At 26.6% G+C, this 27,215-nt stretch overlaps 1 protein-coding gene across 33 annotated transcripts in view; it reads right to left on the bottom strand.

Moving 5' to 3' along the window:
* Positions 1-27,215, bottom strand: part of LOC107449188 (uncharacterized) — a 74,409-nt gene that overhangs the window by 36,087 nt on the left and 11,107 nt on the right. For 7 of the 33 annotated variants that reach the window (XM_071181586.2, XM_087161280.1, XM_087161283.1 and 4 more), the window contains exons 2-3: positions 3,621-3,755; positions 1,065-1,094 (exon numbers count right to left, since the gene is read on the bottom strand). In XM_071181586.2, coding sequence (XP_071037687.1) covers positions 1,065-1,094; positions 3,621-3,755 — 165 coding nt within the window. Of the gene's footprint in view, positions 1-1,064; positions 1,095-1,623; positions 2,636-3,620; positions 3,756-8,872; positions 9,392-11,366; positions 11,401-24,520; positions 24,905-27,215 lie in introns of those variants that run through there. The other 26 variants (XM_087161281.1, XM_087161290.1, XM_087161292.1 and 23 more) reach the window with 23 other exon arrangements.

Genomic DNA, 27,215 nt, shown 5'->3' with positions numbered 1-27,215 from the left:
AAACAAATGCCTTTTTTATATTACATGCATTAAATGTACTATATTACCTCCAGTGTTTTCACTACAGCGCGTGAACGCGAGAATCTCGCATATTTTTTTCTTTTCCCGCATTAAAAAATGATTAACGCGAGAAGTTCGCGCACTGAATTTATCAATTTTAAAATGCACGAATCTCTCAAATTTTGGAAAAAATTAATGAATTACCAAACTCCCTCATCGACAATTTAGAGCACTTTGTAAAAGTTTAAGTCTGTGAAAACTAATCTGGAAGACCTGACAAAGAGTATGAACATGGAAATAACTTCAACGAACTTCACTATTCCATAACAGAAATAAGTGAAGAACCTATGCTGGCATATGTAGAGGACAGGAAAGTGTGTGCACAATGCTACAAATTTAATTAGTGATTCCGAATAGTTCAGCATCTGTTGCAAGGTTATTTAGCCCCCAAACCGAATTAAAACAAAATATCGTAACAGATCGATTGGTAAGCATTTGAGCAAACCTAATGAGAAAAGCTAATGAAGAAGTAGATACAGAACATTTTCCATATGATAATGCAGCAAAAATATTCAATGTTCAATGGTTTAGAAATCAGAAGATGTTAAAAATTTATTGTAACTAAACAAATATTTTTTTTAAAAGTCTATTCGGGTTTTTTTAATTTTTAGAAATCTCACTTAACTTTTTGAAATCTCACCCTGTTTTTGAGAAAGGGTGAGAAATTCTCTCCCATTTTTTTTTCTGTAATGAAAACACTGACCTCTGAATTAGATGTTTTTAAATAATTAGATACCATTCTCATAAATCAATATTTGATGATTAACTACTGTTAAAATTTTCGTATGTCTTTTTTGTTTCTGATGATTTAGTTATTAAACTAAGTAAGGAAAATGTATTGTTAATGTACTGAAAATATCATGTTTCTTTGAGTGTTTTATATACTTATATTCTTCTTTGTTTAACATTGTAGCATGAAAACATAGTACCTCATTTAGAATAGTACCTTAAGATAACAGAATATCTACTGAAAAACATTAAAACTTAAAATAAATTTTTCGTACCAGACTTTTTCTCCTTATTCGAACCATTTTCTGAAAAAGGAAAATAAGATATATATGTGAACATTATTTAATAGTTATGCAAAACAAGTTTTACAAATAGTAAAGCAGCAATCAAGTTTCTTTAAGACATTTCATTCCATAACTTAGGAATTTTTAATTAGTTATAAATTTAAATATTAAAATCATAAAGTTTTAAGAATATGTCCTCAAACAATTTAAAGAACTTAAGAAAACAAAAACTACTATGAAACCATTACCAACTTAAATGTTTTTAAACAATTTGATGAACAATAAAAAAAATATGTAATGAAACTTTTAACAACTTCCCAAACAATAATATTGAGAGAGAAATTAATTCTGAATAAATTATTAGTTTAAAAATACATGAACATTAATTATTTTCAATTTGAATTGAATAATTCAGCTTTTTGTGTTTAAAAAGAATATCTTTTAATTAAGTATTAAAATTAGAAGTCATATATATAATTTACGCATATTATAAAGAAATAAAATTTTAATCTTTCTTTTTTTCAATTCATAATAAATAAACAAGATATACTTTCTTTTTTTTCAATTCATGATAAATAAACAAGATATACTTTCTTTTTTTCAATTCATGATAAATAAACAAGATATACTTTCTTTTTTTCAATTCATGATAAATAAACAAGATATACTTTCTTTTTTTCAATTCATGATAAATAAACAAGATATACTTTCTTTTTTTCAATTCATGATAAATAAACAAGATATAGAATTTCCGGAAAGCTCGTTACCGGTTTCGATGAATGTTTAATACAATATGTATCCGTTTGAAGCTAAATCAAAGAGTGGGAATCCAGACAAATAAATAATTGTTCAAAGAAAGGAGAGGGACTTGGTGCAACGTAGACAAAAGCAAAAAATGAGTATAGAGCACAAATTAAGTACAGAAATGGATATGCTCTAGTTTCGGCTCTATAAACCAGTACCTTCCTCAATATCTATACACCATAATGATAAATATTTTAAAAAGAGTAACAAATAGGTAGCTTAAAGGCATTAAGTAATCAATTTCGTTGTTTATATACTAAGGTTCTCATTTACAGAACCGAAACTATAGTATACCCATTTCTGTACTTTAATTGTGCTTTAATTACATTATTTTTTTCTTTCATCTATTGTTTTCTTAGTTGTTTAAATTTTCTTAGTTGTTTAAATTACCAATTACCAACTAAAGTAAACTAAAGCCTCCTTCATTGCCATAATTAATTATACAAAATTACTATTTTCATTATTTCCTCAATCACATATTCAGAAAACTTCCAGCTTTAAACATTTTCACTCCAAAATTAAACATTTTCAAGTATCAAATAATGCAGAAAAAAATCAACTTAAGTCACATCATGAGTACAATTCCTACCCGTCAATTCCACTCTTTAATTTAGCTTCAAACGAATGTTACTCTGTCAACCAACAACTTGCCAAATGACTTTCAGAATGTTTATAAACTCAGCGTAGGTCCCGCGCATCCTTACTCGCCGGTTTCAATGAAAAAGATTACGTAATATTCAACCAATAAGAATTCGCCACAATTTGGAAACTAAACGTAAACCTTCGCCAATTCCACTCACATTGGCGTCTTCCTCGCTTTTTTTTTTCTTTCTTTTTTTTTTTTTTTTTTTTTTTTTGAACTTGCCAAACTGTAACGTTGTCCTTGAATAACAGTAACTCTCTCTTTTTCTTTTTTTTTATGGAAACCAGAAATATATCATTTGAAATTTAGCATCATTGCTTTATCGTAATTCAAAACAAATCATTCGCATTTGCTTCATAAATTCGCATCTCTTTGAATTTAACTGAAATAATCATATTGAAAAATATTTAATTCCGTTGTTTTTTAATTAATTAATTATCTCGCTTAAAATAAATTTATTTAGTTGAAAATACAAGGGTATTTCAGATAAATTAAAATATTTCTACAGTAGAACTAAATCGAAAGTGCTACAGTGTGCTTAAATCGAACATTATTCTGGTTCATTTCAATGTAAGTAAGTGAATCAGAATTAAATACTTTTAAATATGGCATTATTTATCGCAGAAAATTAAAAAATTTTATACAAAATTGCATCACAAATTCTATTATTTTTAGTTTAGAAATGCGCTTAAATATTAAATTCCAGCATTTTTATAATATTTCATTAATTAACTATCTAATCTCGCTAAAAATGAATCTATGTACTTAGCTGAAAAGTCAATATTATTTCTTCGCGTCATAAAATAAACGTTTTAAAAATACTGGAAACGGAAAGGTGAATACATACTATATTAAACATACTAAGAAAAAAAAATTCTATTAAATATTTTAAAAAATTCGCTTCATTAGTTCTGCAAAATTTAAATGAATCATTCAAACTTGCTTCATCTATTTTTTTTTTAATTTTTATAAATTAATTAATTTATATAATTTTGTGGGATTGAGAGTTTTTTATTTATTTATTTATTTATTGCAGACATAAAAACGGCTGGCGTTCACTTGCAAAGATTAATAACCAGTTAGGAAGAAAAAATATTCACCTGCTTGAACTTGAAAGGAAAATTAAAAGCTACATTTTGGTTGCTCATAATATTAGTAGCTCCTCGAGGTATAAAGTTTTCACCAGGTATAGGCAAGTTTTTGGAGTTCATGGTTGTAGTCTTTTTCAATCTATGCTGAAACGCCAAATGCAAAAGAGATCAATTTGGGTAAAATGGTCATCAAATTAAAAGTTTAAAATTTATAACTTTAAAGAAAACTGAAAAGTTTGAAGAATCTGTCTTTTTTTCAATCTCCTGTCCTCCGATGAGAACTTGACAAGCACTGCCTACGAAGCTTCCCAAGCAGGGCACAAAAAGTTCTCTAAACACTACTCTGACTATATATTTTAGTATCATAGGTAAAATTGAACTGGTAATTACCCAGAGGTATTCACTACCGAAACGTTTATTAGCAAAATTCATAATTTTAAATAATTATAATAAATAAAGAAAACGAACCAACAAGTTGTAGTTAGACTTATTGCAATTCAAACAGTCAGACTTTTTTCACTACCGAAACGTTTATTAGCAAAATTCATAATTTTAAATAATTATAATAAATAAAAAAAAACGAATCAAGAAGTTGTTGTTAGACTTATTGCAATTCAAACAGTCAGACTTTTTTAACCCATTAGCGGCAATTGTCGCCCTGATTTTCTTAATTATTTAAAGCAATATAAATTAGCTTTATAATTTTACAGCATTAAGTTTTATTATTTATTCTAAACAATTTAAATAATTTAAAATTGTTATTAAAAGTGTAAATTATAATTCGATTTCATCAAGTAAATAAATGCTTTTGATTTTTAAAAATTCTTCCTTTGCAATAACTGAACAATAACAATGATTCCAGAGATTTTAAAGACTTTTTTTTCTTTAAAAATTTTGTATTCTAACTTCTCTCTTTCGCGATGAATGTTTTTTTAAATAGAAAAAGGTCGTCAATGGAAAATTCAGTTTACCAAAACCGTTTCAAACTCAAGATATACAGAGAAAAAAATTTATAAGGTACAGTTTTAAGATTTATAGTATACATAAAACAAGTTTCATTTTAAATTATCTATATTTTATCATCTGCTTAATATCAAGCTATGAATTCCTTCATCTTTTATTATTTTTTTAATAATAATAAAATTACTTTATTTTACATTTAACAGATTCTTTTTTACTTACTATCTAAATACACAGAAGAAATATATTTATACTAAACTCATTTTTTTATTATCTTGCGTATTTTGATTATTTATTTGTATAAGTGTCTCAAATAAGGATATATCTTATAACTTTCGTTAAAAAAAAAATTCACTTGGAAAAAAATACACTAAAAACAAATAAAAAATGTTTCTGGGAAATCAATGCCAAACGAGTTTTCAATTTTTTTGTGTATAGGATTTATCGTTATATCGCGTTTAATATGCATTTTAAGTATCTTTTTCAACAAAAAAAGTATACACATTAGGGGTTTCAAATTCGTCATTTAGAGCATAAATTAATTAGTTTCAAATTAAAATTTGGAACAGAAAAACAAAACCGTTATCGAAATCTAACGAATCACAACTGAGGTGGACAGAATCGTAAAACCCATTAAAAAAAAAAACAAAGGAGTTGAAAAACGATTATAAGAAAAAATTCCAACAATCATCACGCAATCAAACCGATTTCGAATTTTTTCATCCCACTTTCTTCACTAGTAATTCCACAGATTTGATAGCGTTTATGTTTTATTTCCCTCCCTCCTTCATTTACACGTTGATTTTAACCACCACAAATGTATAATTTTTTTAATTTCATTTTTGACAAAGACGTTTTGTATATTTTAAGGGTATTTATTACAAAACACTTTGCACGTGTACTTTTTTCGTTTCTGTTAGTGAGTTTACTTGAAATATGTCCTAGATATGAGATTCTGATTGAGGCTAATTTATTTTTTAGTGTAAGAATTTTTATTTTGTTTTGTCGTTTGAATTGTATGTTATAGATAACCATAATAAAAATAAACTAATATACTTGTCTACATAAGTGTTCTCGGAATTAAATTATGGTAGGAGATAAAATTTCACAAATAGAAAGATTTCAATAGATTCCTTTATATCCTCCTTTTATTTTATTTCCACCACCTGCAGTAAGTAACAAGAGCAAAAACGGTCTTTGAAAATATACGGATGTGACTAATAAATCAAATAATTCCATCTTACACAGATTTTGTTAAATTTAAACACCTGGCAGGCTAGATTTATTTCTTCCACTGAGTGCAACACAATTAAATAGAAATTAAAGCACTTAGAACAAATATTAGAACGTTCAGAAAAATCCCAGCATACTCGTATTAGGACTGTGCTTAGGGGTTGTGGTCTCAGAAAATCTGTTTAAATCACGATGGGTTCTTAGAAGTTGATTAAATTTTAAAATTGAAAAAATATTTAATATTTTAATAATTTTTCAAACTTAAATTAGCAATAGTTGTACAACTTAATTTAATTATTTTTGCATAACCCAATTTTATTAGCTGTGCAAAATAAGTAAAAAAAAATTTTTTTTTAATAAATTTTTGTGTTGTAAACCAGTGTACCAGTTTAAATGTACAACATAATTTTGTTAAAGTTGTACCACTTATTTTAATTACAATTGTACAAAATTTAATTATACCTACAATTATGTTTTTCAGTGTTACGTATTTAGAAGTAAGTATAATATTTTACATTTGAAATTGTGATTGGTTGCACTTTCTTTTTCATATACTGAGCGTGTTTTGGCCACACCTCATAGAAGAAAGAAGGTCTCAGCAAGGATTAATTTAGTAGTCCGAAGTAAACGAACATAAACTGCGCAGTGGTTGAAAAATAAGAAATATTACATTACGTTCTGGGGGCTACTTAGTTGTGCAGTGGTGGTGAATACGAAAGTACATTTTCACAACTAAAGGATCAAATTTCTTGTTTATGGTAACCCGTGCTGAGGCCTTCTCTTTTCTAGGAGGTATTGGTTTGGGTGACAAGAAGTTTGTAATGGCAGTTAATATGTTTTGCGCGACCTATGCCTGCTAAAACACAAGGCACGACCGTAAATGCAAATAAAATAAGTAATGTAATTCGAAGATTATGAATAGAAATAGTATCTAAACACAGCTGCTCAGATTTTGAAAAATCGATTTAACTCTGAACCATAAAAACTATTATTTGATGCCTAGCTATGACTTATATTAATGTATACACTTTTTTAATTTCTTAACTGACAGAGTTTCTAAAGGTAAACACAAGGGAGGTGATTATGGAACACCCTGTATAGTTGACTGTATCGATAATTTTTGAATAACTATAAAATATAATTTTTGCATTCGTGAAAATAAAAAGTTTTAATAGCGTAATTTTTTACGAAGAAGTAAGGTTGGAGACGTAGTTAAAAATTCTCATTTCAAAAAAATATTCTTACTAATAAAATTTATGAATACTAGTTCCCTTTTGAACCAATTAAAATAGTTAAAGCTGAAGAAGAGATTCTGGAACTGGCGTTCCAATTATATTTTCACAAGCGGGTATAAATTAAAAAAAATAATAATAATGAAACCGGCCACATACTGAGCAAAGTTTATAAAATATGTTTTAACAGCATAAGCTGAAGCATGGTATGATTTATGTAAATGAATAAAAAAATTGCATTTGTATTTTGTATTTCAAATCTAATTATTCAACTCAACATGATAAAAATACAAATAATGCTCCTTTTCGTTTTCACTTTAACGAAATCCGGCTTATTTTTTCAGCCTTATGCATAGATCAAAAAACAGATTCAAAACTAGACTAGAAGCTGCTCTTGACCAGAGAATTTTAAGACTGTTATTGATAAATTCAAGACGAATATTATTGTTATTACTATTACGAATATTATTGTTATTGTTAGACGAATATTATTGTTATTGTTATATTATTGCTATTATTGTTACTATTAATATTAATTAACTATTAGTAAAACGATGACAAAATTTCAGTCTTCACAAATTAATATTTTCATTACTAGTTTTTTTATGGTTAATACGTTCACAATTAGTAATCAACTTAATTTTTGAAGTAGGGATTCCCCGCCGAAAAGGTCAATCATTTAGAGTTCTATAGAAGAAAAGAAATGGGGATCTAGTGATCTATTCTGTCTTGAACCACAATATAGTTTTTATGCCATTATAGGCATTACATATTTTCTAGCTTTTAAATTTCCTCTATTTCATAAATTTAATTTCTTAATCATTCCTAATTCTTTTTTAAACAATTAAATTAGATGATAAATTTTAATTCAATTCTTAAAAAGAGATACAAATATTTCTATTCCCAATAAATGTAAAGGACAACTTTTAATTTCAATTATGTATAACTAATTGTTATTCATTATCACGACAACTGAACATCAAATTCTATTTCAGACCTTTCTTTCATCAACCACATTAAAGCATATAAGTTATTAGATTTACTTTAATTTTTAATGAACTTTTTCACCTTAAATCTTCAGCCAAATTATTTAAATATTAGCATGAGATATCGAGAGACAGGCTGAAGTAGCTTTTCTTTGCGCAGTGTCTTGCTTCGATAATACGCCAACAATGGATCTCTCCTGTTTTGCAAAGCGTTGATTAAATACTACTTCTAATTAGACAGATCGTGGTGGGATTTATCTCTAGGGGTCAGTCCCAATTCATATTATGCAAAATTTATGATTTTACTAGCGATGGCAATACTCTTTCTACTTTGCACCTTAAGGTCTGTTCCGAAAAAAAGGTTTTAGGATTATCATCATCTACTTAAATTAGTTATTTATACCAACTACTGTCAAATATTTTTCATTTTATCTTTTAAATTCACTGCAACCAAAACTATGGTTCAAAGTTGAACTATATTATCATACTTCTTAAACTTGATTATACGATACCACTGATGTATACCATCAACTTTAACATGGTTTAATTTAACACCTGATTATAATAAAATAGCAGCATGTTGTGGTACTGATATTATGGTACAACGTTGAGCCGATTTTTCCTAGAATGTATAGTTGTTTGTCTTTTAGTCTAAATGGAATCTTTTTTAGCGCCACTTTAAAGTCATATACAAATTAAGGACAATGTTACAGAATTGTCAAGGTAACAACAAACAAAAGACAGAACAAAAATAATTATTATCCAATATATGAAACAAAACATTTTACAGAAACAGTTTTTTTATAAATATATAAAATTAGATTTATTCATTAATATTTGGCATACTCACTTTTATTCTGAAGACTTGATTTAGCATGTTAAATTCAGATGTTTCCATTTAACATGCATTTTTTTTTTCTTTACAACTATGTTTGTTGTACATTGCAATACGCAATATTGCAAACCAATCCAAAATCCGATGCTATATGATAAAGATTCGCAATAACTATCTCGTGAGTTTAAGACTTTAATTTTTGTTTTAAATTTTTAAACCTTAAATCTGCACCGAAAATCATTAAAATAATGTAGATTTAACAAAATAATCAAAGTAATTATTTGTTCTTTAATTTAAATTAATAAAAAAATTTGGAGCTCTTGATTTAAAATTTATTTTTAATAAATCATTTTCGATTAAAATGGGTTTTTAGAGCATCAGGTAGTCAATAGCTAAGAATCATAACATGCATGTACCTATATATGAATAGGCATTCGAAACTTTAATTAAAAAACCTTTAGTAATTACACAGTAATTTAATTCAAATATGTTTTAAAATAATTAAATTTAAACTAATATGAAAAACACCTTTTTAAATTTCTTAAAGTTTAAATTTCGTTATAAAAAAAATTTATAAAGATAATTAAATTAAGCATAAATTATTAAGCATTTAAAAGTTACTTCATTTTTATTATTTCAGTTTCAAAGCAATAGTCAACGAGCTAACAATCTATTATACTCAATTTTTAAATTAACATAATTGAAAAAAAAAAGTTTTGAAATTTATTCTACAAATAAAAATTTTAGAAATACCATTGAGATTTGTAAAATCAGTATAATTTTCAAATTCATTGATTTGCCAAATTTAAACATTCTATTTCGTATGTAAGCATAATAAGTAATTGAGGCGTTGCATATCAAGTCCATGATATTGAGATAAACGATAATCGAGCCCAGCGTTTTATTTTAACAATTACGGGTTACATCCAAGACCAATTTAACTTAAGAATTTTCTTTAATAAAAAATAGCCTTTAGGGATAGAAGTCTGCTTTCTGTACTCATGTCTGTTTTACGTAGACGTGTACACAAAGCAGACCATTTAAACCACACTTTTTAAAGTGAAATAGTTCTTCGAAAAATATAATTAATGCTGGTGTATTCCGAATATTTTTTTGGTATGCCATTATATTATTAAAAAAAAATTTAAAAATAAAAGCATTTATTGATAATTCAAAAGTCTTATTGTAAAAGTAATATTATAACAATAAACTAAACATGAGGATTAATAAAAAAAAATATATGACTCTTCTACTTTTTATTCATTATCGTGATTTTGATTCATAGTAAAAACTAATTACACTATTTTTAAATTTAGCAAAAAACAAACAATTTTCAAAGTAAAGTACGCAATATTTAAGGAAAATACAAATGTGTAACTAATAATAAAAGTAATTATTGCAATCATAACCTAAATATAAGGATTGTATCAGTCAGAAAATTGTCCCAGTTTTGATTTATACTTATAATTGTGATAAATAAAATAAAAACTTATTAATTTCAATTACATATAAAATGATTAACTTATTGTATATATTAATTGAAAATTTTATTAACTATGTTACAATTTTCATAATAATTTAATAAATTTATAATAAACAATTTCCTAAACGAAATAAGGAACATTGATAATGCAAAAATCATGCATAGACAGTGTAATAATTTAAATTAATAATCAAATTAATAATAAAATAAATAATTTAAATTAATAATAGATTAATAAATTAAAATAAATTAATATTAATAATAATTTAAATTAATAATTTAATTTTTTTTTTATGAAGATACATGAAAAACGGGTGTAATGAACAATTTTCAGATCAAAATACAGAACATTCATTAATTATTAAATACTTCTTATAGTAAAAGTTTTAAATGTCATTAAATGTATTTGTGTATTTTTTTAATGTTAAAGGATAGTGAATTTATTAAGAGCCTGAAACAAAAAAATTATAATTATTATTAGTTATTTAAATAAAAATGCAACGAAACAATTTAAAACCTAAATTTAATTCGTTATTTTCTTCAAATTTAATCCGTTCTTTAATTCTAAAGTTACGCATGGGAAGTGCAATAATCCTAATTAATAACCTAAATATGATCGATGAAATAAGACTTATATGAACAATTTTCAAAGCAAAATACAGATAATTCATTAATTATCACATACGCTTTATAGTAAAAGTTTTTAATAAAATTATAAACTAAATGTAAGGATCAATAAAAAATGGCAGCAACTTTAAATACATAGTAATAATTTCGATTTATAGCAAAACTAATTATACATATTATGTAATAAAAAATTTAATTATATATTTAATTATTAAGAGATAGTAAAATTATTAAGAGCCTGAAACAAAACAAAAATATTATTATTCATCTTAACAAAAATGCAACGAAGCAATTTTCAATTTAAAATTTAATTCGTTCTTTTTAAATTTATTATTAGTTAAGTGGTGGTCTAACTTCCCGATATCTATTCATACTATTAAAATTACTGATCGTACTTACAAATAAGGGTGGCATTTTATATGCCCTTGACTAACTACCTGATGCCCTAAAAACCAATCGCAGAAGAAGGGAGAAGGCAAAGTGACTTATCTAAAAAAAACCCATTCTCTTACGTTTCTTATCACATCAAATCCTAAACCAACTTAAGAGTCAAAGATATCAGCATTCAATATTTATAAAAATTATCATAATCATTTAATACTGAACTCACCTTTGCGTATGTTAACAAAACACAGTAAATTATTTGTAAAATAATAATTTGTTTCAGAACTGAACATTTAAAATCATGTAACAGAAGGGGGAAAAAAAATTCTGGCAAAAATATTTTTTGATATTTATTATTCATATTACTGCGAATTGGAGCAAAATGTATAAACTCGAACCTCAAGGTAAGTTTTTTAAACACATGATTTAATGCATAAACTTGATATTACAAAACTGTGTGACACATCAACAATGGAAAAAAATGTAACATTCGATAATTATTAACGGTTCGACAATTATTAATTACTAACTGTGAGAGAATTATTAACTGTTTAACTTTTAGGGAAAAACAATATGCGGGCCAGCTCAACAGACAGCACGAATTCAAGCACTAAGTTAGAATTAAACTAGTTGAAATGTTTAACTACTAGTTTGTATATAAACCTAGCACGAGCTTTTTCTTGAAATTACAATTTGTTTAAAAGTTATTGCAATTTTAAATGCGAATTTTTCCTTTTATTTTTTTCTTTAATATATATTTTATTTCTTTGAGCCAAATCTATAAAACTTAGAAATTATAATTTACGGAGGTGTGTATAAAAATGTACAAAAAATTCTATGCAATAAAAAAAAATGTTAAATTAGATTATTGGTTTGAGAATTATTAATTGTTAAAACTTAAAGTAAAAAAAAAGTTTTTTTGTCCGATCTACTGCCCGCTGAAATGCAACTATAGAGTCAAAATTTGATGACGTTCTGAAAAGGCCATTTTCAATTACAAACTTAAATCTTTTAACTAAACTAAAAAAAAATCTTTTTTTTAAAACAAAAATATCGAATTTTAAGGGGGGGGGGACAAAGATGAATGAGAGACCATAACGGGGGTTGGCGAGCGGAGCGAGCAGAGGCAGAGCCTCCAAATGAAAAAAAAAAAGAAAGAAAGAAAATATAACGATGTAATTAAGCAGTGTCGACATCCTATTGACAATTAATTAATACACAAAAACTTGTAATCTGAATTTCTATTAGTATTATTTTTATTACCGTATTTACTTATATTTATTACTGTGCACAGTTACTTTATTATCTGTAATACTAATAGTATTTTTTACTAAATTACAATTAATTTTTTTATTAAGGAATCAAGTTTTTTTATTGGATAAGCACTTGGCTTAAGAGAATTATTCTATGAAAAGTAAAAAATGATTTTCAAAGAAATTTAATCTATTTTTATGACATTTTAGATCATAAAAATGGATTAAATTTCTTTGAAAATGACGACATTCTTACTTCATTTTAGGTCATAAAAACAAATTATTTTTTTACCTTTTAGTAAATTTAAGAATATTTTGTTGGAAAAGAAGAAAACTTATACAAACATCTACATTAACTTGAACTCGAAAATATGGATTTAATTTTGATGAATATATATTACAATGTTTTTTCCTATTAATTTAAGCAGGTCATATTTTGATCCCTCCATTGATTGCGTAAAATTATACTCCTCTTTATAGGGGAGTTCTAATCGGGGAGTTTCCCCTACACATACACACTCCTTTGCACGTTATTGCAATACATTAAAATAATACTGATTTTAATAAAATCATAAGTTAGAAGAGAAAAAAACACTGTTTCAATTCAATACTCAATACGATTATCGTTATCATTAAAAGCAATAATAAGCAAAACGTCCTGAAATATATGAATTTCAAGAAAATTATTTACTCTTATTTTCATTAAATTTCAGTTATAAAAAGGATATTTTTGTCATTGAAACTTATTATGATATTTACTTCACATTATATTCAATTGAAATTGACTCTTTTCGCTTTATAACAATAATATAATTTTTGTTTGAAGTAATAATCCAATTTCTTACAGAAAGTCTAAGATTTTCATGGGCTTTTTCGAGATTAGCGTGTTTTAAGTAAATGGTGGTTTGAATCAGTGTCGCCAGAACTTAAGATTAAAAAGTAGCGAATGGGAGCTCCAAAAGTAGCGGATTCGAACATTTTGTAGCCCAAAAATAAATCATATATATATATATATACACATATATATATATATATATATATATATATATATATATATATATATATATATATATATATATATATATATATATATATATATATATATATATATATATTAACAAAATTAATATCACAGCATAAATAAAGTGTAAAGTTTGCCATGTTTTGAGTGCTCTAATTTATTTGTCTATATTTCTGTAAAACAGCGCCGTTTGCCAGAAAACACTAAAATTATAATAACATTGGATAGCTCGTTTTTTTCAAGCTTTTTTATGTGTAAAAATCAGTCGGAACTGTCTTCGATATTTTAATGTTGACGCGGTCTTTGAGCTGCATAAGAATACTGAGAGGTTTCGACCTCAGCTCGCTTCGTTCCCCAACCTCAAGAACCTTAATTACTCGCACATAAAAATTTTCTCACTAGCTAATTTTTTTTAAATAAAAATTATCTCGCGTTTCGAGGAAATTAAAAATAAGACCTAACTAGGACCCAATCTCCAACAAGAAATTCAGAAAAGTTCAACTTCATGGGCCTACATCTGTGTGTATTTAGAAATAAAAGGCAAAAAATCTTTTTTTGATAAGCAAAATAATTTATTTAATAATTTCTGCTCTGAAGTTCGAAACAATACAAAGTACAAACATTCAGCTCGCAGATGAGAAATATGACTTTGCTTTTCTTTGTAACAGCATCAATAATTGTTTCAAACTCGATTGAGAATAGTTTTGATAGTAATTTAGTGAACAAATGAATATTTTGATTTGGGTCACGTATGAAACTGTATTTTAAAGCGTCTACGAAGCAACAAATATTTTTAACTAATTTTTTTTTTCATTTATAGTAGCCGTAACATCTGTTGTAAAGTTTAAAAAAAAAACAATGATAAAAAGATAGATATGCACTAAATGCTCGTAAATATTTTCTTTTCTCGCAGCTCGCTTAGTTGCTGTGCTTACTTTACTTGCACAGTGAAACCTGTTAAGTTGACCATCTCTATAAGTTAATCACCTATCTAAGATTTTGATGATCAGGTGCAAAACTGGTAAAAACAATTTATTATCATTTTTATAAGATGACTTCTCTTATAAAACCATCAAATTGTAGTTCCACTTCTGATCAGTTTACGCTAGTTTCACTGTAGTAGCTTTAATAATTTTCTAAACTCCTTTTATAACACACAGCATATACATTACCGTGTTTATCATTTAAAGTCTTTCCTAGTTATTTTGCAATTACTATAAATGTTTCGAAAGGTTTAAAATGTTGACACTTTCGAATTAAAAAAATTGTCGTTATTAAATTTTCCTGATCCCTAAGTGCATTATGTTTCAATTAACTTAGTCATTTTTATTCATAATTTTATTGTTATAGTTAATTATTATTTGAAATTTCATAGTATATATTTTTGTTTTAAAAACAAAATCCATCTTTTGCGTTTCATCGTCATCATTGGGTGGGCCTTGGCCCTCTGTGAAATATTTCTTCATGTCCTTCTCCTTGATGCCAATTCTGATTATCATTTGCGTTTGGTAATACGAATTTTATTTTAATATGATAACTATCTAAAACTTCATTTTTATTTGTTTCATTTATTTATTGTATATTTGGCAAAATGAGGTGAAAAATAATAACTGTAACCATAGCAATACATATTATAGCTTCCTTTAAAAAAAATTAATTTCATCATTTACAACGGGCAAATCTTAACTCTAGAGAGATATAAAAATTTTCCTATTTTTCGTGCAATTGTGAATAGATGGTGATTTACAAAAGTGAAATGAATTCACTAAAAAGCATTTAACAGTACAATATTTTTTGGAAACTCATTGTCATTCACAACAATTATTTTCATTCATCAGGTTTAATGACTTGGGATTTAATTTTTCTGAGTTTCAAAGCGAGTAACGTGATTTTTTTTCTCCAGAAGATAAATGATTAATAATAGTTGGAGTTAAAAAACATTTTCCCCATCATACTCTCCGTGCATTTTTCCATATATATCTTTGCGATTTTCCGAGTCTACGATTTGAAACATAAACATGGAAAGATTATAGACTCCATCAGTAAAACATATCAAGAATCCAAAACTGAAGCGAGAACGTTTTCAACAACAACAAAAATGTCCTTTTTAAAAATGATAAAGAAGCTGCAAACTTTCAGAATCATTTTATAATGGGAAGGGAAAAAATTAAAATATATATATATATTTCAGTAAGGAAAAAAAGTAGCGCATATTTAAGATTTGTAGCGTTCGAAAAATAATAAGTAGCCCAAAAAGTAGCAAGTAGCGAAAATTCAATTTTCAGTAGCGGGGACTTTTAAAAGTAGCCCAATCCGCTACTTGTAGCCCAATCTGGCAACACTGGTTTGAATTTTACTGTTCAAAGAAAGCAAGAAGAGAATTTCCTTTTTCTAATTAACGCCAACTACAGTGCGCCAAAGAATTACAACTCTCTTTACAGCAACCCTGCGAACTAAACTCAAAGCAAGCTTAAAATAAAAACAATGAATTCATTACAATGATCATTGCTGTTGCTATGGCAACCGTTATCCAGACGGAGGTGGCAGACCACGTGAGGTATAGCAGTCTGGAAATTCGTAATAAAAGAAAGGATTTTGTAATGTGATAGACTTCTCGCTGTTAAGATTTAGATAATTTTAATGTTATTTTAATTAAATTTTACGAAAAAATAACTAACAAACCCAATATCACTTAAAATATGATTGAGAGAATGAAACAGTGTTAAAAAATACATAAACTTATATTATTTAAAAACTGAGATTCAAAATGACAATTGTACTTCGAGTGAAATGACACGCAAATTTTTTCAATGGCGTGTCGCGAGAAGGGCGGCCGAAGAACTCGCCAGGCTTAAAAGACAACCACGCGACGACTAAAAACTAAAATTTAAAAATAGATTACAATGGCAGCCATTATTAAAGTCATTGTATTATAAATTCAGCTTTTTTTTAAAAAATAAATAAATAAAACTTGTTGTTTTGTAAAATCAATTTTTCGTTAGGCATGTTTCGAAAAGAATAACATGTGCTTTTTTTGAATAAATATTTAGAATATCTTATTTTCACAAGTTTTAAAAGATATGTAATATATTAATAATGTTGTATATGTTGTTTGTTTTTGTCCCATACAAACAAAAAAGAACTCATAAGACGTGGATTAAAATATGGATGAAAAGTCTAATGGAATCTAAATTAATACTTATGAATTAATAAAAGTTTTATAATTCCTATCATCATTCAATATCAATGATCATCTAAATCACTCAAAAGTAAATGATTCAATACTAAATCATTCAAAAGGGTTGATACACTACCGGTCAAAAGTTTGCGAAAATTTTGAAATCTACGAAAAAATGGTCTAAATTCAAATGTTTATAGAACTGCGAAAAATCAGTCAAATTGCATGCAAATTTGATATGTTCTAAAGTGAATCCTCTACATTTAGTTACATATGATCAAATTGCAATACTTTATTTTTTGCGAACTGAATCCAGCTTTTCATCATGGGTTGTTTCTATGGTGAAAAAAGTTGTTAAGTTTGAACACCTGCCAAACTTGCAAAAAAATTTTTTTGTACTTTCTGTTAATGGAAAATAGTTATTTGAACCGTTCTGTGTAAGCCCTCAAAATTTCAAATCGTTTCGATTTGTTTTGACGAAGTTATAGATTTTTGAAAAACATGTGTACTTTTCTCGATTTTTGAGCATTCCACATATGCAGTCTTTTGGTCTATACATCTTCTACCAAAGAACTTTTTAATTTTAATGTTTTCTATATTTGCAACTAATTAATATTGATTATAAAACAAATATTCTTATTCATTATTGCAATTACAAAGAATTTATTATGAATATAATTAAAACAATATCTCATAAATGTCCCATTTCATTGAAAATTTGTTTGTTCTTGCAAACGATACTCTGATATTTCGAATCGAAATTAGTTATGGGACATTTTACAACAGGAACTCTATATCACTTGAAGTGATTAATGGTTTGTTCGATCGAATGCCACGCATATGTAAGGCTATAATAAAAGCAAAAGGTGGATGGTTCGAGGAATCTAAGATTTAAATGTTAATTTATTTAATTACAAAATACGAATAAGAATATGTTAAATATTTGACCTGTTGTAAATAAAATAGTTTAGTAAAAATGCAAATTTTTTATACTATTGATATTATTTTTTTAGAATTATTTATGTAATTATTGTTATAACTTTTTATTTTAATTTAATGTAAAGTAAAAATATCACAACAAAACTAATACATATAAGCAATAAATATAAACAATAAATATAAACAATAATAGTTACAATAATGAATAAGAGTATTTGTTTTATAATCAATATTAATTACTTGAAAATATCGAAAACATTAAAATTAAAAAGCTCTTTGGTAGAAGAAGTATAGACTAAAAGACTGCATATATGGGATGCTCAAAAATTGAGAAAAGTACACATGTTTTTCAAAATTCTATAACTTTGTCAAAACAAATCGAAACAATTTGAAATTTTGAGGGCTTACACAGAACGGTTCAAATAACTATTTTCCATTAACAGAAAGTACAAAAAATTTTTTTTGCATGTTTGGCAAGTGTTCAAACTTAGCAACTTTTTTCACCATAGAAACAACCCATGATGAAAAGCTGGATTCAGATCGCAAAAAATAAAGTATTGCAATTTGATCATATGTAACTAAATGTAGAGGATTCACTTTAGAACATATCAAATTTGCATGCAATTTGACTGATTTTTCGCAGTTCTATAAACATTTGAATTTAGACCATTTTTTCGTAGATTTCAAAATTTTCGCAAACTTTTGACCGGTAGTGTATATCCTCAATAGATATCTGTAAATCGCTTGATTTAATAAAATGAATCTGACAGCAAAGAAAAAGAAATATTGTAAGTTACAAAAATTTTTATTAACTTTTAAACCATTTTGCAACTAGTAACTTCAAATTTTGGTAATGAAGAAAATACGGTATTTATTTTAAAACCCTTCTGAAAATTAAAAACTGTTGATCGTGTATAATTAAAATATCTAATATAAATTCAGAAAAAATAAAATATAAACGAAGTAATCAATTTAATTTTTAGTGTACTTTTTAAAATTAATAAAAAAAGCATTATGATTTTTATCGTATCATTTCTAATATTTGGCGGCACATTTTAAGAATTTTGCGGCACACAAAAGTGCCGCGGCACAGTGGTTGAGAATCACTGGTGTAGATATTCGGGTTTTTAAAAATCAAATGTTCTTAAAACGAAAGCGATTTTATAACTCGGTGATCACCGAACTATTATTTTTATTATGAAAATAAATTTTCAACCTGCAAATATTAGAGTCTGTCAAAATGCTTTATGAAAAATAAATTGATTATCAAACGAATTTAATAATGAAGTATTAGGTCGTTAAAACTTAAATAATCTTTACATTTAATAAAAATTTACGAACACTTTGTTGAAAATAGTAATAAATTTTTTACAATAGAAAAATCACATAAAATAAGAAGAAAAATATTATTGATACAACAGTACATTTTGCAAAAAACTTATTTGTTTTAGTCCTAGTACTCTATAATTCTAAGAAAACACGTGTCAAAATATGTCATATTTTTTATTACATTACGTACACCACTCAATCGTTCGGACCTGATTTATAAGTGGGTTCATAAAAATTTCGATTATTCTCAAAAACGTATAAATTCAATTTGTAGAAGCGCGCCATTTTATTTTTAGACGTTCTGAAAAAAGGAGCAATATTTTGATCCTTGAGAGCTCTTCCGGTGTTAAAAATATCGCCTTTGAAAATCTTCAGATAGATGATGAAAGCCTATTCAGGAATAGTAAAAAGAGTAGAAGTAGAAAAACTGCGTACCAAAGCAAAAAACGTGAGTCATTTTCTATGGTTTTATCAGCTATCGTTAAATGACTCACATTTGATAGAAATTAATGTTGATGTGTATTAAAAGTTATGTTTGTTTGGGTCAGAAGATTTATTATTAACAAGAACTGATCATCGCCAGAAGACTTATTCAGAGAATGAATTATATTAACAGAATATGATTAATATAATCCGAAGACTTCGCTGCCATTTTTTTTCTGTTCATTTCTTTTATCATTTCTCAAATTTTTTTTTTTTCTTTCGAGACCATTGTCTTCGAAGATTAAAATATACATCCAAGAACTCTACATACGCTTTTTCCCTAAGAAACTCCGAGAGAAAGCGTTGGGAAAATATGGTGGTTTTTTATTATGTTTTTAATTAATGCAATCTAATATTGTATAGAAGATGCACAATCTCTACCTTTATTTATTTTTAGAATTCTCGTCAAATAAACAATAATATTAAAGAAATAAATGTTTAAGAGAGGGACAAAAACAAAACGTAATCAAAATTTGACGAATTAAGTACTAAAACATGCACCCTTCACCCTTGTTAGTTTTCTCCTGCAATCAAACGGGTTTTCATGCTTTATTTTAATCTCGCCTTCCTCGTTAATATTTTAACTGAGTTTGATAACATTTTTTTAATTTCCTCTCTTAAATAATTTAGAAATCTTAATATACTTTTTTTCAATTCATTATTCACAAGGATTAGAAAAAAATATTTATTAAAAGCGGTCTTTCAATTTGACTAGTTATAATTAAACTGGCACGCGTGAACCTCTTTAAAATTAATATTCATACACAATTAAAACATGGGAGTGTGGACTACTGGTGAACAAAATAATGAAAATTAAAAAATATTTGCTTTAGTCAAAAAATTTAAACCATAAGGTTTTGTCTCAGAAAATAAAGGCTAAAACAAAAACAAATATTGGAAGCTTCACTATTAATTTATTCTTTCTATCGGAGATCGATTTTTTTCTTAATTCCATAGAAATTCTCTGTTCTTTTAAAAAATTTCCATACTATTTATGAACAAAATTTCTTTACTTATAATTCCATAGAATCTACTTAAAATCAATTTTCCTATTTCAAGATGTTAATATTTATAATGATCTGTTCAAACTATTTAGATATTCTTCCAGTTTTAATTTATATTTATCTTTCTAAAATTCAATTTTTATTCATACAATTAAATTGTAATTCCTATACGTGTTTCTACACGAAATACTCTCTTTAATATTTTGTTCTACATTCAAAATTTATTTTAATCTTTTTGAAAACCGTATACTGATATTATATTCTAATACTAATTGCTGATTTAAGATACTAATTTAATATACAAATATTAATTTAAAATTATACTAAGGAAGTTATTAATTGTGACACTTCTTAATCACTATGAATTTTATAAACAGTTTAACGAGCCGCGACGGCACCGAGGTTAAAGTAATGAGATGTCGTACTTAAGGACATAGGTTCTATCCCCAGTGGCGGCTTGAAGGCTATCAAGCTTCAGATCGAATTTTACCAGATGGTCTGAGCAATAAAGGCGGTAGATGCGCATTGTTGAAAACATTGCTGCCATCATCGTGGAGCTTCAACTTCGTGACCCTTTTGGCTAACAGTATTGCGGATTATGGGAAAGTTTTACTTTAAACCTTTAATTACGAAATGTCAAAGAAAAGTTCTTTTTTCACCAACGCGATCAACTTCAGAAGGGTATACTTCCGTATCGTAATCTGTCGCGCCAAACTAAAATCGCGAAGACGCCAACAAATGGATTTTAAAATTGCTAATTTTTTTAAGTAAATGTAGAGCAGTGATTCTCAACCTTTTTTTGTGGCGGCACACTTTTAACGATTTCGAAATTTGACGGCACACAATGAGAAAAATTAGTTTAAATGTTGTTTACTTAACTATAATACACTGTGTTAAATAGTTTGTGATAATAATTTTGAATGTGAAATAAAATTATATGTACTACGACAGCACGTTTATTAAGGGATTAATTATTTCTTTCGACTAATTTTTCATTAGTTAGTAACAATTATTTTATTTTTTTGCCAGTTATCATTTGTTAGCTTGTTTTCTATAGCTATTAACTGTTAGTTTTTTTACATTATTCATTATTTTTTGTGATTTCTTGTTAATTAGTTTTTTTGCTAATTATTAATTGTTAGCTTATTTTTTTTGTTCGTTATCCTTTGTTAATTTGTTTTTATAACTATTAATTGCTTAGCTTACTTTAATGATTAGCTTTTATTTCCGTTTGAAAGTTAATATTTAGCTTGCTGTAGCCTTTGTTAATTAATAATTTTAATAGTCATTAAATTTCTGACATTTTTAAAAATTGTGTGTCAAAGACAATTTAACCACTTCCTTCTTATTTTAACTTATTTTAAGATTGTCAGAGACAAGACAATCGCCGACAAAGATGTTCACGCTGTTAAAGCGTGGAAAAATTATAAAAAGTATGCATATATGTAAAATATTATATACACTTTTCTTTTATTTAAACTTCACTCGTAATAAAAAAAAGCATTATAATTTTAATTTATCATTTCTAATATTTGGCGGCACGTTTTAGGAATTCGGCGGCACACAAAAGTGCCGCGGCACAATAGTTGAAAATCACTGATGTAGAGGGTTGTTTTGGGGTGGTCCCATTTAATCCCATATTGGGATTAAATGGGATTAATTTTTTTGTTTACCGCTTTCGAAAGTTACCAAGACTTGGTGAGTATTCTGTTCTACTTAAATATGGGTACCAGTAAATGTTAGCATGGGTGAAAAAAAGATTCAAACTGGGGGGAGCTACTTTCTTTTGCGCTTCGTGTGTTCCTTCATTAGAACATTTCTCATCGAGTTTAGTTGCAGTTATGAACATTACATAAATAAATTCATTTATAAGCAAAGAAGTTTATGACCAATTCTTTATAATAGGTATAATTTTGAAAATCCTACCCACATTCCCCCAGTAAAATGTTCTCAAAAATCAATTTAATTTTAGGCAATAAGACAATCGAACTTCTTTTTAAAAATTAATCTGAATACCAAAAATATTTTAATAAAATCCTCTAAAAAATGGCACTGTAAAGGATTAAACGAATACAAAATGTTAAGGAAAGTAACAGAAATTTTACCAATTTAGTTCTGAAAATTCAATATATCGTTCGTACAAAGATATAATTTTACATAAGAAGGAAAAAAAATAACATTCTAAAATATGTTACTCCTCAGTTTTTTCAAACTTCGAGATAAATTGATTCCCGTAGAGTTAGTTACTTTTACTATGCCTCCAAGCAAATATTCTACATTATTTCTTAATGGATTAAGTTTAACATTTTAATAACTCATTTAAATTTTTTTTAAATATTTGGTAACGGTTCTAATAGAAAACTTAAAATTTTCAAAATAGATAAAAATATTTTATTTTGTATCAGTATACGCTTAAGCTGATTCACTTAAAGCTATAAAGTTTATATACAAATTGTGATTGGCAAACGATTTTCACTGATAATATTTATTTATTTTATTTTCTGTTTTGTCTAACAAACCGTGAGATCCTATAGTTCATTATTCTCCCTTTCGTTTTGCTGTAGCCAGCGATTTTTAATTTCGATTATTAAATTACTATATAAAAAGAAACGTATGGTTAAATTGTGACTCGATAGCAAAAATTTATTAAAATATTATTCAATGGCGTCTTTATATTGTGTTCCTTTTGAAACAAGAATATTACGTTTAATTAAAATTTCTGATATTTTAAAGGTGAGAATAATAATATTCTTCCTTTTTTTTTAAAATTTTCATTTACAGTTTACGTACTATCACATCAATAAATTTGATGGAAAATAGGCAAAATTAAAAACGGAACACCTAAATGACCTGTGATCTAAAGAACGGATTTCAGCAATCTACTGTTCAAAAGATAGCATTTTATTTATATAATCATTTACGCTTTCCCCTTCAGCACAGCACACATAGATTTTTTGACTCTCAAAATATTAGGGGGGGGGGGGGGTAGTAGCAATCAGGAAAATATGTTTTTTTTTTTTTAATTTGTTTATTTACTCGGAATTACCCGGAATTTGCCAAGACTAGGCGATTATTTTGCCACAGATAACAATTCGGAAATATTCCCGGATTATTATTATTATTTGTTTATTTCAGATATAAAAACTTTTGGGGTTTACAGGCATAGGTTGATACCTAGTTTGGAAAAACGAATATTCACCAGCTTGAACATAAACCCTTTGACGCAAAATTTTTATTAAATATATTTTTCATATTTTTTTTCATTGTTTATATTAATATAGCTCAAAATAGATGAAAAATATTATATTTAGCATTTGAATAATCTATGGTTATAAAATACAGCATACAACACCGGTGTCTTTTTCTGCGTTAATGTAAAATCTTCCTAAACGCGGCTCACTGACAAACAATAATTTTTCAAATTTACACTTATTTGCAGTTATTTAGATCTAAACAGAACAGTTATATATCATTGCAATTTTTTTTAATTTATAAAATTAATTATTGTTAAATTTTAAGATTTAAAAAAAGAAAAAAATGACAGCCACTCTTTTTGGATTAAATATTTTTGTACAAATATAATTCCGATAATCTAACAGATTTTTATTATTAACTATTAGTCTGTTTTTTATAATTAAAAACTACCAAAATATATTTTTGCTTGTAATTAGAGCGTCCGGAAAAAAAATAATAATAATAAATAAATAAATAAATAAATAAATATATATATATATATATATATATATATATATATATATATATATATATATATATATATATATATATATATATATATATATATATTGTATAGATATATGGGACACCAGTGTCCCATCTGCTTTAAAGGGTTGAGAAACAAAAATTTGGTCGTTCCTTTGTAGTACATTTGTATAAAAGAAATAATAAAAACACTATAAATTATATAATATATTTTTCAAAAAAAATTTAGAAACTGTAAATACCTTTTTCAACATGTCGATTGTAACAGAATACCATGCACGACGAAACAGTGAAACCTCTCCCATCATTAATAAACAGAAAAACGAAGTCATGGTGAATATTATTTTATTAAAGAATATTTTTACGAACTGTCAGATATATTTCTTAACAAATGCTAGTTATCCTCTTTTTCTAAAAAACGTTATTCAAATGTTTCGATACTATTAAAGTTATTACACGCTAAAACTCACGGAAAATGAAAATTTTTAGTTAAGGAAAACGAAAGTAAAAAAAAATTTAAAAGCAAACTGAAACTTTTAACTAATTTCCCACAATTCCTAAGTTGATAAAGAGAAACCACACCCACGTGACTGAAATTGTTTCTGACGATTGCTTGAGGAATTTCTGAGAAAACAAGAAACTTGCAATTCGCGATCGCAACGAACTATAGGGGGCGTTGTTGTATGAGACGCTTACCTGCGATTTCTATATGAACCGTCATTCAGTTACTCTGGAGACGTCGTTAATGTAGCGTGTAGCATTGCAACGTTCCTTCTTTAATGTGGCTTATTAAATTTAAAAAAGAAAAATGCTTGATATTCTTTCTTGTACAACCGAAAACAAAATGGTATCTCTTTTTATTAGAGAAGGAATATCCAAAACACATCGGAAAAATATTTGTACATTAAGAGAAAAAAATATGTATATTCTTATAAGAGTTAAAACCTAATGACCGAGAAATAGTATTACTAAATTTAATGATATAACATGAAAGGCCCATTTAAACTTTACATTCTATAGTTTTAAGAATCATATTACTTCAAAAATTAAAATGAACAAAAAGTATACATAAGCTTCATAATTTTATGAAATTTAATTTTGTAAACAAAGTTTTTTGACAACAATTTTTATCAAAAAATTTCAAGTTTCAATAAAAATCATTATTTAGAAACGAAGAAACGTAAAATAAAGAATGCTGACGAAGCAAAAACAAAAAAACAATTCTTTTTTGTCGCCATTTTTAGTGCTACGAAAATTCGTCTTTGGGATTTGCCAAAAACAAAACAAGATGCAATTTTATTTTTTCAGGAGGGAAATATTTTACCGAAAAAACGAAAATGTACCAATTCCCACAACATGAAACTTTATCTTGGTAAAAGTACGTTTTGGAAATGTTATTTCATTTGGAATCTTATTTATCAGAGTTCATATGGCGATATGATTGTTTTGAATCGATGCTAAACTCTATATCGGCTCATTTTCCACCGAAATCCGATCGACTATTTTGATTTTAAATAAAGTGTTTTATTTTATGAATTGTGCAAAAATTTTAAGTGTAGATTGGCGGCACTTAAAAACCGCCAAATCTGTAGCGGCGGTGGCGTTAATATGTAAGTACCGAATTTTTATTCCATACTTTTCTGAATCATATTACTTCAAACATTGGAATATACAAGAAGTATACATAAACACATAATGTTATACCATTTAATTTTTCAAAAAAAGTATTTTGAGAACAATTTTTATCAAAAAATTATAAACTAAAAAACGGAAAATAAAGAATTCTTAGGATAAAAAAACGATTTTAAGAATTCTTTACATTGAAATAAAAATTTCCATATTGTTTCTTTTTTTATTATTCTTATAGTTCTTAATCAGACGTAAAAAACCATTCTGTAGAGAACCATCATCAAATGAAAAAAAATATTTACAAGCAAATTTTTTATTGTAAAAATCATTGCACTTACCTGATTTATAATTCCCGGAGAATTCCAAAATGATAAGTTCCTTGTTTGAAAACTTTATTCTCAAATAATAGGTACATAGTTTATCCCTTCATTACTTTTAGATAACATACTACACAGCAAAATTTTATAATTGATATGAATTTGAATATGTATCTTAAAAACAGAACAGCTGAATTCTAGTTGAAATGATCTATTCTTTCAAAACTAAAAAAAACTTACCAAGAAAACGATTCAAATTAATTAAAAATCAGCACAAATGGCACTATTTCAAGTAACTTGGATAATTTTTTATTGTTGTTTTCCGAATTATATGGATACAAAAATATATACTATTCTATAACGAAGAAGAATATGCTATAACTATTACAATTCTGTATGTTCTGAATTCATATTTATTCACTGGAATGACGAAAGCAATGTTGACTTCACTTTAATTCGTAATGAATTGAAGACAGAAGAAATGCATTTTACCTTAATACACACATCTGTAACAGTATCCGAAATCGGAAGTCATCAGTTGCAAGTTTGTTGATAATAGAAATAAAAAATTATTGAGGAATTTCTCTTCAAATGTTTGGCATGTTCTGTTCCTGAAAGATTTACTAATATTCTGGAGATTTTTTTCAAGTTCTTCGGCCTTTTCCTTAGGGAAATTTTGCTTCTTATTTGCTGCTAAAAAATGGCGTCTGATTCAGTCAATGACTTTGATGGAACTAAATGAAAACGTGATAAATTAATGTCTGATATTTACAGGCTCCCGCTAGACGGCGTACTCGAGCGTTGCGATCGCGAATAGAATTTAATTCAATAATGAAAGAAAAAATAACTGAAATTAACCAAAATAGTTTTTAACAATTTATGGAAAAAATTAAAATATATTTCGAACAGTTTTTTTAATAAAATGAGGAGAAAATTAATGCAAATTTTTATGTGCTCCTTCCATTGATTCTCCTAATTCATGTGCAAAAGG

Source organism: Parasteatoda tepidariorum, chromosome 4 (genome assembly GCF_982258835.1).
Source record: "Parasteatoda tepidariorum strain Cologne lab strain chromosome 4, Ptep-v5.0, whole genome shotgun sequence".
NCBI lineage: Eukaryota > Metazoa > Arthropoda > Arachnida > Araneae > Theridiidae > Parasteatoda > Parasteatoda tepidariorum.
The sequence above is the reverse complement of the archived record's forward strand: the minus strand, read 5'-3'. Positions and strand labels throughout refer to the sequence as shown.